This window comes from Halichondria panicea, chromosome 7 (assembly GCF_963675165.1).
Source record: "Halichondria panicea chromosome 7, odHalPani1.1, whole genome shotgun sequence".
In the NCBI taxonomy this organism is placed as follows: domain Eukaryota; kingdom Metazoa; phylum Porifera; class Demospongiae; order Suberitida; family Halichondriidae; genus Halichondria; species Halichondria panicea.
The window spans coordinates 4,442,853-4,459,966 of record NC_087383.1 but is presented as its reverse complement, the minus strand read 5'-3'; the positions used below and the strand labels follow the sequence as shown (position 1 = coordinate 4,459,966).

General features: G+C 38.8%; 2 protein-coding genes, 1 long non-coding RNA gene and 1 pseudogene across 8 annotated transcripts in view; 3 read left to right on the top strand and 1 right to left on the bottom strand.

Annotated features, from left to right (window-relative positions):
* LOC135338025 (mucin-12-like) overlaps nt 1-1,323 on the top strand; it is a 27,619-nt gene extending 26,296 nt beyond the window's left edge. For all 4 annotated transcript variants that reach the window (XM_064534038.1, XM_064534035.1, XM_064534037.1 and 1 more), the window contains exons 26-28: nt 87-156; nt 799-880; nt 1,052-1,323. In XM_064534038.1, the coding sequence (XP_064390108.1) occupies nt 87-156; nt 799-880; nt 1,052-1,221 (322 nt within the window). In that variant the 3' untranslated portion in view covers nt 1,222-1,323. The remainder of the gene's footprint in view (nt 1-86; nt 157-798; nt 881-1,051) is intronic.
* Nucleotides 914-17,033, bottom strand: LOC135338034 (uncharacterized). The gene is made up of 2 exons (XR_010395402.1): nt 16,941-17,033; nt 914-1,903 (listed from the first exon to the last, which is right to left on the bottom strand). It is a non-coding gene; the product is annotated as an uncharacterized LOC135338034 (long non-coding RNA).
* LOC135338027 (uncharacterized) lies at nt 3,075-12,827 on the top strand. 3 transcript variants are annotated; one of them, XM_064534042.1, is made up of 8 exons: nt 3,110-3,553; nt 4,387-4,795; nt 4,852-5,013; nt 5,074-5,179; nt 5,289-5,453; nt 5,601-6,426; nt 6,492-6,555; nt 12,679-12,827. In XM_064534042.1, exons 1-8 carry the CDS (start codon nt 3,368-3,370, stop codon nt 12,810-12,812), a joined length of 2,052 nt encoding a protein of 683 aa, XP_064390112.1. In that variant the 5' UTR covers nt 3,110-3,367; the 3' UTR covers nt 12,813-12,827. The 3 variants fall into 3 exon arrangements, with proteins under 3 accessions (XP_064390111.1, XP_064390112.1, XP_064390110.1); XM_064534041.1 differs by lacking the exon at nt 12,679-12,827 and adding an exon at nt 6,691-6,934 and having other exon boundaries at nt 3,075-3,553; nt 4,852-5,179; XM_064534040.1 differs by having other exon boundaries at nt 4,852-5,179.
* LOC135338031 (uncharacterized) lies at nt 13,307-15,780 on the top strand (annotated as a pseudogene).
* Nucleotides 17,034-17,114: the final 81 nt, after the last annotated feature.

Genomic DNA, 17,114 nt, shown 5'->3' with positions numbered 1-17,114 from the left:
GTGAGTTAATTACGTACATGTGTCATGATGTGTGACTTGTATTTGAGACCGTGCAATGGAATGTTACCATGGCAATGTATTTGCAGGTCTCCCTGTAGTCGATCAATCATGTTTAAAGAGTGCACTGTTCATGTCGTCGGAATTGAGACTTTCAAGGTAGTATAATTATTTTTAGCCTCAATTTCAATCATTTAGGTACCTAATCCTAACCCTAGCTACATAATAATTATGGCTTTTGATATTATAATACATGCATGTAATGTAGTAATTACATCAATTATGGTAACCGTAATTACTACAATAGACTCTCGTTAATCTGGTCACCCTTGGGACAGTGCATCTTGGCCGGAATAGCGAGGTGGCTGTATTTCGGAAAATAAATGACTATACTTTTGCAGTTCTTGTCTCGAGGATAATTAAGGATAAGAGTCATTCTGCTCTATATTTAAGTGTAATCCAATTTTATCTGCCAAACCACACCCAAAACGTCATATCCGGCCATAAGAAACGTATAAAATTACATTGAAAACCTAGTTTGGGGCAGCCAGCCCTGCCATGGCAATAGCGAGTGGCCGTACTTCAGGGTGAGTTTTGTGCAGTATACATAAAATTATATAGCTAGCAATCCGTGCCAAACCAAATGGCCGGTATATTATCGATATGGCCGTACTTCAGAGAGCCGGAATAGCGAGAGTCTGCTGTACATTACATAATTTGTGATACTCTAAAAGAATCATCCTGCATCTTTGACACTTTTGAATAGTACCAAAAATATTGATCTTACTTCGTATACTACAGAGGCATTGGGGTTCTATTGCTGAGGCTTGTGGGGCCAGCATTCTGTCAAAGCTACCAACTATGACTGCACGTTCACGTTCAAGTAAGTGCCCAAAATAATTATAACTGGATCGAATCTTTCATTGAGACATATCTTTGCTGTTTCATAACTGATAATTATTATTGTCAAATTCTGATTCTAGTACAGCTATAAATTATGATGCTTGGTATGAGTTTCACCATCACCCACTGGCACCTCCTCTGCTCTGTACAGATTCGGGCAGTGTTGTGGTAGTAGCGGAGCACCCGGACCAAATCTCACCCTCTCTACAGCACCAATCAAGCTTGGACACATTGTGTATTCTGAGTCATACCTGGATTGTGCAGTGTCTGATTCAAGGACAGTTGTTGTCGTATGATAGATTTAGGATAAACAAATGTTGAGAAACCTCGATCTTTCATACTTATAGTCTAGCATCATCGACATCATTATGTGTACATTATTGCAACAGTTGTGTTGAGATAAATGAATATCACTTACATGCATTCGTGAGCAGAAAATTTTCGGGGGACAAAATATTCGTGGTTGAGCAGTTTTAGTCATTTTGTGGATATTATTTTTGTGGTTGCTGCTTGCACTGCAGGTAAAGGTAGGCAAGGTTGCTTCATTCGTGGGTAAAATATTCGTGGTCATACCACCTTCAACCACAAAAACCACAAATATTTTGCCCCACGAAAATTACCCTCTATACGGTATTTATATGGTATAACAATTGTTGGTAATGGATCACATGGCTGATGCAGAGTTATACTCGTAGTATGTCTCCATGCATGCATGCAGAACCACATAGTATACCTATCGAAGCAATGTCGTACGAATGCTTGATTTTAAGTTGAAGATTTCACTTTGTTGACAGCCCCTTGATCTTCCCGCTCATGCCTGTCCCTCGAGAAATTTTCTTTTTCTTTTTCACAGTCGTTTATAGTGTAGAGGTGGAATCAATCGACAATTTCTGTAAAAAGTTCATTGTTTACGTACACCTGAGGCTGCATGGGTTAATGACGTTGTGACAAGTCTCTCTTGTCACTTTTTTGTACGCTTTGGTATGTTCTTTCTTGGTCAATCCTGCAAATGTTTGTCAGGTATTTATGAATATTGAGTCAATTGCAATGGCAGGGAGGCTATAGTGGTGTGATACAATAATTATGTCATCATGCAGTTCACCACATACAGTCACAGATCATGATCACAAACATTAACCATTACTTTTACCAGCTGCGAAGTAATTATTCTCGCACCTCGCCCGATTCACGTGTAGATTTCTGCGCACCCACTGGCCCTCAATTTTGGCCCCTTTTTTCACATTGGTAACCCAACCCATGCAACCAGACACATCCAGAACCCTTGTCAAACGTTAATTATTATATCCCCTCCCCTTTTGAAATTAATGGTCGGAACGTGCTGAAAATTCTTGACAGTTTTCGACAGTCTCGAAGTACAAGGTTTTGCGCCCCCCCCCCTTAAGATCCTCCCATATACCTTTCGGCGGGGGACATGCCAAAACACGGGCGAAAATTACGCTTTACTATACATGCATGTGACAATCACAGGAAAAGTATCTAAATTTCCTATACTTTAATTCAGGATAGTGCAAAATGTCCTGTAGACTTTCCTTTATGAATCTTACACATGTCCTGAATTTCTTCAGGAATAATAAAGGAAACTATACAGGAAACATTGCACTATCCTTTGTAAGTATATAGGTTGCAGGACACCTGCCATTTTTCAGGAAATGTGCAGATTTTAAGGGCTGCACTGTAGCAGCACTGTAGCAGGAAATTTAATATTTTCCCTGTGAATTTAATCAATTTTGTGCTGGGCACACGCGTTTGACTCAAAATCGAGTCATGATGGAAGGTAAAGGGGTTTAATAATCATAATTCCAATATCAAGAAACACTCAGGATCAACCATAATAATTATTTCCTTACAATCAGACATATTTCCTTGAAATTCATGTACATGCATGCATGTATAATTATGGCTGATCCTGAGTGGCTCCAGAGGATATTATTATTATGATTTATGATTTAATTTTCGTCCAGACATTCCTTCGCAAAATTGTTTCTTCCTTTGAAGGAATTCGACTGCCAGGGTCCTAGCCTCCCATGCAGAGGTGTTATCTTTTTTAGAGTGGTCCCTTAATTCTCAGATTGCATCACATTAGCTAATTATGGTGCTAAGATTATGCATGTCATAATTGATAGTAAAATTGTTAGCATACCAGTAACCTAAGATCTATAACAATTACTTAACTGGTATAGCAACACTGGACCTAAGTGCTGTCAATACCATCATGTTTCAAGCTTAGTATAATTATAGTATCAGCAATGCCTGCAAGTCTATAGCTATAGCCTATAGATCTATTCCATTATTGAGTTGTTACAGTGGATACTGAGATCTATATAATTATAGTATCACTAATGTTGACTGACAAAGATCGCAGAGCTAGATCTATCAAACTATAGCTATAATTATACAATTTAACTATTTGATACTCGCTGTCATCTGTGTCATAATTATAGATATAATGGGTATGACTGGTGACAAAGTGAACAAGAAGAAAGAGCTGTGGCGATTGAGAATCAACGCTGTCCTCACACAGATTTTAACTTCAATACTGTACTCCATCAGCACCACAGCATATTTATCATCATGCCACAGATTTGTCACCAATCCCAGGGAAGAGAACATCAATGGAACAAGCATCAATAAGGTATGATTATCCTGGATTTACGAAATGGTGATCATGTATGTCTCTTACTCTATATATACATGTAGCCTGGCCTGCATGCAAGGTTTCTTGCCTTGATAGATGTTAATACCATAATTAAAAGGGTGGATATCTATTTCACATGTCTCTTACTTCTATATAATAATATCAGGAGTATATAAAGAGGAGTATCCAACTGTAGCATGCAGTTGTAGTGTAAACCACGTTACGGTACGAGTATGTCATACCACGTCACTATCAGACCGCATCTTAAGTGGGTGCATAGGTGTAGTGGTTAATTAGTTTAAAATGATACCGTATTACTAGAATGTTTTGCAAGCATCAAACATTTGCGAACTTTGCGATGGTTGATCAATTCGCAACAATAAAATCCGCAAAATCTAAATTATTACCTTGCCAGAACGCAATAGTTGATCAATCAATAGTTGATCGCAAAGGTCAAATTTTCTGCTGATTTGGCTCATTCGCAAAGGTTTTTTCCACCCGCAAAATATTCTAGTAATACGGTATCAGCACACACACGTGTAGTTTGTACTGCTAGCCCACATTTTATTCATGGCTAACAGTTTACACAACTACCGGTACAAGTGTTAGTGATGGGATTCAATCCTAGATGTAGAATGGAATGTGCGTGGGAGTTATACTCCTGATCCTCTTTATGTACTCCTGATAATAATTATTATAGATACCTTTATGCATTTAGGTTTCTTGCCTTGAAAGATGTTATCATAAGGGTGGATACCTAATTCATTTTTAGCCCTTCTATAGATGGCAACACTATATACCTATAGTGTAGATCTATACACGTTATACAGGTGGAACCTGGACTGGGAAAATCAGAGTTATTCTACTCTTTGGTTATCGGTTCCCTACAATTCAGCTCCATCATTGGAGGATTCTTATCAGCCATTCTCATCAAATGGGTCCCATATTGGTATCAGTTCATATTTTTCCTTTGCACTCATATTCTTGGCTTCGTGCTGTATGGTACTGCTACACAAGGATGGGTACTCTTGCCAGCGATGCTTCTGGTAGGGTTTTTTCTGGGTGCTGAAGTTACTTTGGGTTTTAACTACGCCACTAATATGAGTGTTATGTATGTGGAGCTACTAAAAGACAGCGGAGAAACCTTTGATTGTGACAAGACTAAAGCTGTCGAAGTTCGCAATCTTCTCTATGCCCTTCATACAGTTGGGTACAGTACTGGATTCGTAATTGGCACAGGTAGATCTATATAATTTATACAATTAAGGTGCTGATTGTAACCTCTTTTTTTGCAGTTGTGGGTGTTATCTTTTCTCATCTTCCTATTGAGCAGTATCAATCAATTGCCTGGTTCAACATAGCGTGCGGAATTGCTCTAGTTATCTTATTTATATTTCTTTTTCGTGGTGAATCGAGTTGGAAAGGTGTCAGCCACTGTTCTAGCAGCCACCAATGCACTAAGAGCAAATCAGATATCAAGCTCGGACTTAAGAACAAATCAGATATCAAGCTCGGACTTAAGAACAAATCAGATATCAAGCTCGGACTTAAGAACAAATCAGATATCAAGCTCGGACTTAAGAACAAATCAGATATCAAGCGAGGACTTCTTCAAATATTCATATCCTGGTTGATATAGCTTAGAGTTGAATGTGCGTACATGCATGCATGCATGGATGAATGTTATTGTATAATTATATGCACTGTCTGCCCTTAACAGTCATTCCCACATCCTTATCAGTTTACACATTCTTTCTTTCGTTGAAATGATAAAGTGGGCCTATGTGAACACTCTGTTGAATCCAGTTCTCAGTGATTCGTTTGGTCTGTCTATGGGCGTGTCTTCCTACTTCTACTTGGGGTTAGCTGTTCCTCGAATTCTAGGAGCAGTTTTACTGTGAGTGAATACACATCAGATGTAGCCTATAATAGATTAACAGTCAGTATAATTAAGAAAGAGTCGGACACTTCAAACAACTGAGCCACATAATGATCATGCTCAATAATTATAATACTTAATTGGTACCCCTATATTCATTTGTAGGATAATTATACAGAAGATGAAGCTGAATACTCAAATGATCATGGTTGTTGGTCTTTTAGTGTCGATAGCTGGCTACCTGCTTGTGTCAGACTGGCAGGCCATTCCGTATGACCAATGCACAGAGTACAGTCCATTCCATCACCCAGAACTGATCCGAAATGGTAGCATCTATGCTCACAGTAATGGAACTCAATTATTCCTCCCCAACACACATTCATCACTTCCCATATCTTTCATAACTTATTCTGAAATTGATCTTCACTTCGATGATGGTGAAATATTTTCGACAAAAACTTCGAATAGCCTAAGTCTAGTTTGTCAGAAAAGTACAAGCTGTCCTCATATATGCAATGAAAATAGGCTGAGCGTTGGTATCATTTCCGACAGCCCACCGTGTCTCACACTTACTGGTGCTGACAATTTTTTCCCTAAAACTGGCAGCATTGAAAATCCACTAACTTTATCTTGCACCTTGCAACAGCAGTTACTTTGCGTTAATATTCACAACAGTAACCAGTATGAGAGTACAACAGTTGCACACATGCCAGAAAAGGAAATTCAGAGTCTACCAGTACTTTCAGACGAAGTTAATGATGTAGCGAGCAATTCGTGCATGAACGCATTGGATGGACAATGTCATTGGATACCGTTCTCAACTATCACACACAAGAAATGTGTCGACTGTCCTCCGATTTGCAGAGGAAAGCACCGTACCCTACTATTCACACCATTTGTACTTGGCATGGCAATTTTGGTGTTATCTAATCCATTTATGTGGGTTCCCACAATAGCGCTTGCAACCAATCAGACACCCAAAAGCATACAGGTTAGTCTATAGCAATGTATACATTTACAACACTTCACATGTTATTCCATTATTTCCGACGGCAGGAAATTGTGATTGGCACTATTAACTGTGTGAATGCTATTGGACAGAGTTTTGGACCAATTTTAAGTGAGTGTACATTAAACATGAAAATGCTTCTTACTATATACATGCGTGTTACTTAGTAACACAGCATGCATACATTACAGTCGTCACACGACCACAACACAATGCTCACATTAATACGCACATGCATACATACAGTGGATTTATTGTACGAAGGAGCACAGAAGCGAACGTTCCAATCATCTATTCTACTAGCGAGTATACACTGTATTTTCTTAGTAGAAATTTTAGTATTAAATCGAAAGTTAGGACCGAATCTAAACACATGAGGTGCCATAGAGTGGATTAGCAAATAGAATTACAAAACTAAGGAACTCGTAATATTATATATACAACATGCATGTTATCAATTAAGCATAAAGCAGCGTTGCTACATGTATAATAGTAGACTCACAAGCCGTCACTGTTGCACGGCGAACAGTGTAGACTGGTCAAACTCCGTGTAGAAAGTCGTGTTGCACAGTCAGCATATCAGATAAGATGCTAAGTGGCTGCGGTTTTCGTGACGTCGGTATACTACATCATTGCACAGATATCATAAACTAACTACATTCAGTACTGGATCTATACTGAACTAAAGGGCGACTTAGATTCGAAGCTAAGTGCTCTTTATGGAATGTAAACGTAATTACCTGTCGTACATCCTCTGGACCAATGTGCAATTACTGGACCAGATCCAATGTGATACGGGATTAATTGCTGTACACTCTCCAGTCGCTAATAACACATCATATGATTATATAGTGTATATAATTATGGGCAGATCCAGCCAAAAATGTATAGGGGGGTTATAAAACAAAAGCGCGCGCACGTAAAATGTTTGACCACGTCCCCTTTCACGCCCACTTAATTGAAATTGACATCATAGTAAACGTGCACAAAGTATACTTACAAATCTATATTCTGTCTACTACAGCTAGGTGCCTTGTCATGTACATGTATACATAATACATGTGAATGGTATGTGGAAAATTATTGTGTATTTTTTACTACTTAGTGTGTCCTGGACTTGTACTCATGTCAACAGATACTAGTTCACAGCTTGTAAGTTAACCGCATTGCTCATTTAGCCACAAGCAACACAAGTGTAGGATGAGCTAGTTTTAGTGAGTGTTTGGGGGGTTGCAACCCCTGAAACCCAACCCCTAGATCTGGGCCTGTCAGTATAATTATAGTCTGTTTGCTGTATACATGTAGACTCGCAAGCCGTCACTGTTGCAGGCGAACAGTAGACTAGTCAAACTCCGTAGAGACTCGTGCAACGTTTGCCACGATATTTGTGGCAACTCAAGTGGCTAGACCGCATGTGGTTACCACAAGATCATTGATAGTGACGTAGCACTAGAAAACTCTAGGTATCACATGCAGACGGAAGAAAGCAAGCACTACAGATATAATATTGTACAAGTAGCAAGGTGTAAAGTTTTTGTAGCTTCTCTAATTGGCTGAACACAGTGACAAAAGTAAATAGTCAGGAATATCTCGTCAGTTCACCCCGATACCTATCGAATATATGAAAGGTCTAGAGCCAAATTATTATGTCTTCAAGTTTTGTAGCATGATTTTATTTTGATAAGCACTATCAAACAACATAATTTTATTTACATGGGAAAATGAATGTAACAATGTAACAGGAATGTAATTAAAAACTGGATCATGTGATCATGTCGGACATCATTTGGCAATTTATATCTGTCCAGTATTGTTCAAAGAACGGCCACGGCTAAGGCCGAAAAGATTAATAAAAACTGCAGAGAACTACGATTAAAAATCAATAGCAACCAGTTCTGTTGGTTATACTCATTGCAATATTAATAGCACTCTTAGCCATTAATTTTGTACAACTAATAATGAGGAATAGTTTAATACTATCACATACAATACACAGTTTAATACTATATCATTCTGGAATTGTTTTATAGATCAGCTGACTCCCAGGTATTATTTTGATGATCAAAGCTATATGAGAATTTATTTATCTCTATTGTAATAACAATTAAGAGCTCCTAATTATACTGATGATGACAAAAAATTTAAGTCACTATTATGGTAGTGCAAGGACAACTTTTCATCATAGATATACAATTATGCAGGTGAAATCAGGGAGTGGTTGCCAACAACTCCATCTAGAATGGTGCTATATACATTCCATTTGCTTGTCTACATTTAGACACATGCAGCAACGCAGACATGACAGCGACCGGTGCACTCATTATACATGTACTTGTGAAGCTCTATACATGCATCCATGGAAGTCGGATACAGGGCAACCGGATTATACTGAGTAGGCGTGGAAAACGAATGAGGTTAGGGTTAGCTAAGGTCTGATTAGAGATCGGTGCTGTGTATCCTCTCTAGACTACAGTGTACAATCAATATACATTGACAGATGAAAATGGTGCCAAGAATGATGATCAATTATTCACTCCACAGCACTAACTACAACAGTTTACACAACAACACAAAACCATGGCAACCATACCGGGTAAAAGATGAAAGCTTCAGTATGCCAGTATTATTTTGATTGCTACATGCATAGCACTGACATATGGCACTGTCAGTATGCCAAAGGCTCTAAGTAGGCACTGTATCAGTCTCAGTATGGCACTTTAAAATTGAGTTGTGTGCTCTAAGCTACGTATAGCTCCAAACAAGTTTGCCACAAGTCATTGCCATGTTGTAACTAATGACATAATTATAATGCACTGCAAGAATACAAGGATAATTTTGCCATACCACAAAATAGTTATTGCATGCATGGGCCGGCCCTCGTGCAATAATCATGTCCCAAAATTTCCACTGAAGCAATGTAATAAATGCATGCCCCCGGGCATGCAGCCCTTAGGCTTTATATCACTCCAGTACGGGCCAATATTTAAATATTGGTACTGGAAATCGTATAACTTGTGTATGAGCATTTTGTTTTTTGTGAGTCCTGGCCCTGTGGATACGAATCATTGACTTTTCTGTTATGATCTATAATTATACAGTGGGATGGTATCGCAATTTGATAGTAGATCTATGGTGCTAAATCGTAGTAAATTCTTAGCATAGCAATATAAGTCTATAGACTGCATGCTCACAAAGTATTACTGTCAATACACAGGTTCAAGCTATCAGCAAGCCTATGCATTATAATAATTGAATAATAATCTTCTCCTAACTTTATAAGTGTCAAAGTAGCAGCAAATCACTATTGCCAAAGGATTCTTATGATCTGTGTCTTAGTACTATGGGTATGACTGCCGACAGAGTGAAGAAGAAAGAGCTGTGGCGATTGAGAATCAACGCTGTCCTCACACAGATTTTAACTCCAATACTTTACTCTGTCAGCACCACAGCCCATTTGTCATCATGCCACAGATTTGTCACCAATCCCAGGGAAGAGAACATGAATGGAACAAGCATCCATAGCATCAGTGAGGTATGATTTTCCATTGATTTACGAAACATACATCTTAAAATGGAGTGTTCAAACATGTACATAATTTAAGGTATACTTAGCCTGCAGTTATAGAGGACGGTAATTTGTCTTGAGAGTATAGAAGAGGATATTGTGAGATCTATACTTCTCTACAAAATAAATTTGGAGTTGTATGCTTGTGTTGACAGAGATATACAAACCGGTGCGTGCGTAGCGCGCAGCAAGGGTGGAGTGATTAGTGTGCATGTGTGTCAGTTTAAGTGTGTGCGTGTGTGTGGAAACAAAAATAAGCTGTTTGAGCGAAGAGCTAGATACTTAGTTAGTTTATGATATCTGTGAGGAGCAAATTTCCTGGAATGCTAATGATACAGTGATTGAAGAGTAAGAGTGTTGAACTGCTGGAACGTATTCGCTGTCGTCACATTTCGAGTGTTGTTGAGTAAACTGTGGTCTGTGGTTTGTAGCACTGACCTGATGTATATCAGGAACTGCGCAATCCAGCATGTGCAATTTCTGGGAAGTGTTGCTACCAGTCATAACACAAATTAGTACTGATTATTATCTGTAACGGTTGTATAGCGGGTAATTTTCAGGGAGGGGGGGCAAAATATTTGTGGTGGAACAATATTGTTTGTGGATCCTATTTTCGTGATGATGCGCCCCCCTTGCACTGCAGTATACGTTCGTGGGTAAAAAATTCGTGGTCCAGTATTCAACCACGAAAACCACGAATTGCTCCCCGGATATTATGTAGATGAAACTTGTTGGAAATTCAAAGGCAACAAAAAACACTGTTTTTTTAATCGATTATCGTTGCTTTATGATTCACGATCATTCCCGATTCCCTATTCCCGATGTTATAAGGTAATAAAGTTATCGTATCTATTTTGCCGTTGTGCGATGAAGCTCAACGCACGGGGTGACTGAATGTTCTACTGATGAAGATCTTGATTGTACAATTTAATTAACAGAACACAATTGACAGAAGAATGACTGTATTTATTGTACGGGAGGAGATATACCAGTATTATTTTAATGAATTGCATTGTTGATTCATCTTTTGTCAGAGCTTATATAGCTGTGAACAAAGCAGTTTTACTCAAAAAAAATTGAATGTTGTTATTGAACAATAATTATGCAGGGCAAGGGTCAAAGTGTAAGGATATATATCGTATAGCATGAAATTTTTGAGGCACTTAAATGTCGTGGATCGGCCTCTAATTTAAAGCATTTCGTTGAATAAATGTCGTGGGTTGACTGCTTACCAGAAACCACGCCTTTAATATTTACGTTATAGCATATAATTCTGAACAATTTTCGTGGCACAAACCCACGAAAATAGCAAATATATAGCGAAAATGTTGCGCTATCGGATAATCCACATTTTTTTGTATTATTATTACACATTAGAAGGTGGGAATGCTTGATTCCATTAGTACATTCAATTCTTTAGGGGGCCACACTATATAGACTCTATTTATGCTTTCCATGCATGCAGGTGGAACTATCTGATTCTCATCAAATGGGTCCCATTATCAGTTCATCTTCTTCCTTTGCACTCATATTCTCGGCTTAATTTTTGCTGTACGGTACTGCTACGCAAGGATGGGTGCTCTTGCCAACGATACTTCTGGTATGGTTTTATCTGGGTGCTGAAGTTACTTTGGGTTTTAACTACGCCACTAATATGAGTGTTATGTATGTGGAGCTACTAAAAGACAGCGGAGAAACCTTTGATTGTGACAAGACTAAAGCTGTCGAAGTTCGCAATTTTCTCTATACTCTTCATACAGTTGGGTACGGTATTGCATTCGTAATTGGCACAGGTAAATCTATAGGTGTATAATAAATAAAATTGCTGATTGTACCGTTTTTTTTACAGGTGTGGGTGTTACCTTTTCTCATCTTCCTATTGAGCAGTATCGATCAATTGCCTGGTTTAACATAGCTTGGGGAATTGCTCTAGTTATCTTATTCATATTTTTTTTCGTGGTGAATCAAGTTGGAAAAGTGTCAGCTGCTGTTCTAGCAGCCACCAATGCAAATCAGATATCAAGCTCGGACCGGAGGAAAGCACCGTACCCTACTATTCACACCATTTGTACTTGGCATGGCAATTTTGGTGTTATCTAATCCATTTATGTGGGTTCCCATACTAGCACTTGCAAACAATCAGACACCCAAAGGTATCGAGGTACGTTCAATCTTTAACGTATATGCACCTAATATTTTATACGATTGACTGTAGTGTGACATGTTTTTGCGGGTATAAATGTCTGCAAATGAGAGCAAAATGTTGTGCTAAAAAACAAAACGCGAGTAGTTACAAACGTTTCAGTTCTAAATATATACCAGAACATTTTAAGTAAAATCGAGAAATATCTACATGTGAAAATATGTCACCTTGAAGTAAGGTTATACTGATGAGTGTGTATCTAATTTTCCAAATGGCAGGAACTTGTGATTGGCACTATATATTAACTGTGTAAACGCTATCGGACAGAGTTTTGGACCAATTTTAGGTGAGCGTTAACAATACATTGTCCCTATAATAAGACATGCAGAAGAGCAATTTTTGAAGGAATGCTTGTTGCTACAGTCCTACATAATTATGTAATGCATATGGCCTGATGTGGGTTAGTAACTCAGTATACAATGTTAGTAAGCATGCAACAACACAATGCATACACACACACATACAGTGGATTTGTTGTACGAAGGAGCACAGAAACGAACGTTCCAATCATCTATTCTACTAGTGGGTGTGAACTGCATTTTCTTAGTAGAAATTTTAGTAGTAAATCGAATGTTAAGACCTAATCTAAACAAGAAGTAGTGGACATTTGTGCAATTATTATATCAGGAACTCATAACAATATTTTGCATTTTAATGTCATAGAGATAACTCAGGTGGTGGTGTGAAATTTACAGTGCTAATAGACTTAGCCTCGATTCAGGGCAATTTAGGTATATTCATTCACAAGACCTACTCATGCAGTAGTGACTTCTATGGTGGATTACGTACTGGTACTGGAGATCGAGATGTTCATGCAAGCAGTCAATTTAGTTTACAGTAATGGTGGAATTATAATTATAGTAATTATCGCAATGCATGGACAGTAGGTTACTAATAATTGATTTCACAACAAATGCTATATGTAGACGAATCTATTGTTGTAGAGTACAAGTGGTAATAATCGTTTGATGTTTGAGCTAGGCTAAGTGCTCTCGTCAATAGTGCCATGTCTATTGACTAATTCAGCTATGCACTCCACCTTTGGGCGCAGACAAACAACTATGCTGTGGTTTAGCACATTGCAAAGGCAGATTACATATTGAGTCCCACATTTGCACAGTTAGACTATATTATTGGGCAACCTACTTACTTTTAGTCATCTGAAAAACATAAACTATAGTTGAGGAACTCACTATGAATGTGTTTCTGGCTCTTCTCCCCCTTCTTCTGTTGACAGCCTGCGCCCTCAGTCAGATCATTGACAGAGACAACGTGAGATGCGATCTCCAGCAAAAAGTTTGCGAGTGTCGAGAAAATGCTGATGAGTGTGAGTTTACCCTTGTGATAGAGAAGATACAGACTTTCACCAGTTACACAATCGAGGAAGTTGATAATGACCTTGTCGGTGTGATGAATTTTCGTGGAGACGATGGAAGCTCATACTACTTCAACGATACTGGGCACTTGAATCCACTAAATACCGATAGTGACCATGTTTGTGTGGCAAACAATGAAAACTTTGACTCCATCAAATGTACAGTGCCGTACACAGCTGATGGAAAAACATATCGTCCCTTTATTGCTGTGAATGGAATTACTCCAGGTCCTATATTGATAGTATATGAAGGACAACGAATGATTGTCAACGTTGTAAATCGACTTATCAGCGAAAGCACATCAATCCATTGGCATGGGATGGACATGAGAAACACTCCTTGAATGGATGGTGTTGTTCTGGTAACACAGTGTCCAATTGACCCTTTTGAAACATTCCAATATTACTTTGAAGCGGCACCGACTGGCACATTCTGGTACCATGCCCATCGGGTAGATCAAAGAGTAGACGGTCTGTTTGGTGGACTAATTGTACGAGAGTCTTCAGAGAGGCGTGCCATGCTAAATAGTGTACTTGGCAGCGATATAGTCGACAATCCCGGCACGCAGACAATGCACTTGCATGAGTGGGCTGAAGCCACAACATCGGATCAGTTCATTAAGATCAAAGGTGGTTTGGGATTCTTTCCAGGAAAGCCTTACGGTGAAATTCCATTGCCTCTTACCGAACAAAATGGTACCGCCTACACATCTTATGAAGCACTTTCGGGACCAGATGGCTTAGAAGTAGGTGACTTGCCATTTGTGTCTGGTCTTATCAATGGCAGAGGAAAACATATTGAGATTCCGTACATTAAACCACGGTTGGAAATTTTCAGTATAAGTAATGATGGCCGACTATATCGATTCCGACTGATTGGAGTGCAAAGTATCTATATGCTTAAGTTTTCCATTGATGAACATAATTTGACTGTGATCGCAACTGATGGCAACCTCATAGAACCAATTGAAACACAATTCATTATCCTACACACTGGAGAAAGGTACGACTTTGTCTTGAGAGGTGAAAAGCTGAGAAATGATAAAAATGACTACTGGATCAGAGCTGAAACGTTTGAATTGGATTTGAACGCTGCTGGACCACCATACACACCTGTTGGAAATCTTGCTGAAGGAATACTTCATTATCAATTGGACGGTGAACAACTTCCGTAATCTTCTGACTATGAAGCCATTAAGCAGAGCTCTATTCCTTTCGACACAGTTCAATGTGGTAAATTAGGTGGATGCACAGCAATTAACTGCCCGTTTCGAGAGTTTCATCCATTGTACAATATTCATTGCATCCATGCACACGAGTTAAGAAGGCTTGAGCCGTTACCACTAGCAGAGTTACCTGAAGCTGAAGTTGATCCTGACTGTGAGGATTGTGAGATCTTCTTCAATATAGGTTCAGACAATGACGCTCTAAATGGTCGAAACATGAAGTTACCGCCTGCACCTCCACTCACACAAAGAGATGATCTACCATCCGATCAGTTTTGTAATGTTCAACAACCGTGCCCAAATAACGAGCCTTGTAGCTGCACACATTTGAGAAATATTACTTCTTTCAACAAGACAATTCGAATTGTGCTAAATGGTGAATCTGTTAGCCATCCATTTCACTTGCATGGTCATCAATTTCAAGTGGTCTACATCGGATTCGGGTCCTACAATGAGAGCACAGGCTTTCTAAGTGCTCCAGAAGATGGGATTATCTGTGATGACACACTCCGTAGTAATCCATCTTGGGCCCCTGGAAGCAGACCATCTTTCAAAACATCTGACAAGACTGTCCTCAAAGACACAGTGATCGTTCCAGGTGGGGGTTATGTGGTGATTCATTTTCGATCCAACAACCCAGGACTATGGCTCCTTCACTGCCACATTGTGCCTGATCTCTTAGAGGGAATGTCTGTTATGATTGATGAGGTGAGGAGTCAACAAAATCCTGCTCCAGATAATATCAACATTTGTAGCAACTTCAAAATATCGCAGTCCCAGTTCTACGAAAAACTTGCTTTTAACCCTTCGAATGGTGCCACAGAAGACATTGGCCATCCAATTGTCACGTGGTCCACTCTGTGCCTAGATCTAGTTATGCTATTTCATGGCATCTAAAAAATGAAAAGGGTACTTCTTAGGTGCTTATATGGGTATCCTATAGAAAATTAGAGGAGTCTTCAGAACGAAACTATGTTACAGTAGCCAGTATTACATACGTACAATAGAATAGAAAACTTATATTTTGCTATACCTTAATGTTACTATTATAGACGGGTAGTAATTTTAGCGTTTTAAGATTTTTCTCTCTTTTTAGGGTACTAATTTTGGCCAGGAGTGTATAAAGAGGAGTATGCGACTCCCACGCACATTCCATTCTATGACTCCGACTGAATCCGTCACTAACACTTGTAGTTGTGTAAACTGTTAGCCATGAATAAAATTAAGGCTGGAGGTACAAACCACATGCGTGTATGCTGAATTGCTGATATCATTTTTAACTAATTAACCACTACATCTACGCACCCACTTAAGATGCGGTCTGATAGTGACGTGGTATGACATACTTGTACCGTAACATGGTTTACACTACAACTGCTACAGTTGGATACTCCTCTTCATACACTCCTGTTTTGACGGATTTGTAGCAAATTCATTACCACAATACCTTAAGGTGACATATTTTCGCGTGTATTAATTTCTGCTATTTCTGCGAATGAGAGTAAAATCGCAAAAATTAGGACTCGCAAATAATTGGCCGCCCTCTTGTTTAGTGTATGCAGATCGACATTTCGCAAAAATTATACCAGCAAAATGTACAAAACTGCAAACAAACGTACCTGTGAAAATATGTCACCTTAAGGTATATCTCAAAAAATGTACAAGTAAGGTTGAATGGAAAGTTTGGAGTCAGATACAGATGAAGAAAGGGCTAGCTTGCTTAGCATACTCTCAAAAGTACATTAGAAAAAAAGAAAAAAAGAAAAAACACATTAATGATTCATAATTGCGTTTTATTATTAGCGCGTACTTAATTTAGCGTTAATTACAAATTCGCTAAAATTAGTACCCGTTTATAATAGTAACAATAAGGTAGTTGTATTAAGAGTCAAACATGCTACTGATCAGTGTAATCATACGAAAAAGACAGCTTAATGCTACCGCTAGTACAAGGTAGTAAAGTTACTCAACGTCTAGACCTAGTACATGATTTATTTTAGACGTAGTGGACTCTATAAACGGATTGATTCTTGAGATTAAGGGCTGACACTCTTCACTCACTGAAGTGAGTGATTCAGTGTTGTAACCAGTAATTCTTACATGTCATGCATACATACAGGTTAATACCTGTACATTGCTCACAGGCTTAGGCGCTAGGCCTCTTAGACTACTCAGAAGATCTCTCTGGTACCGATCTCATCATGGGCTTGCACATGTGATAGTCTCCTTAATTAGCCGCACACCGCACACAGAAATTTATCAGCACACAAACTTTGCCCAACATAAAATTATGTCTCACAT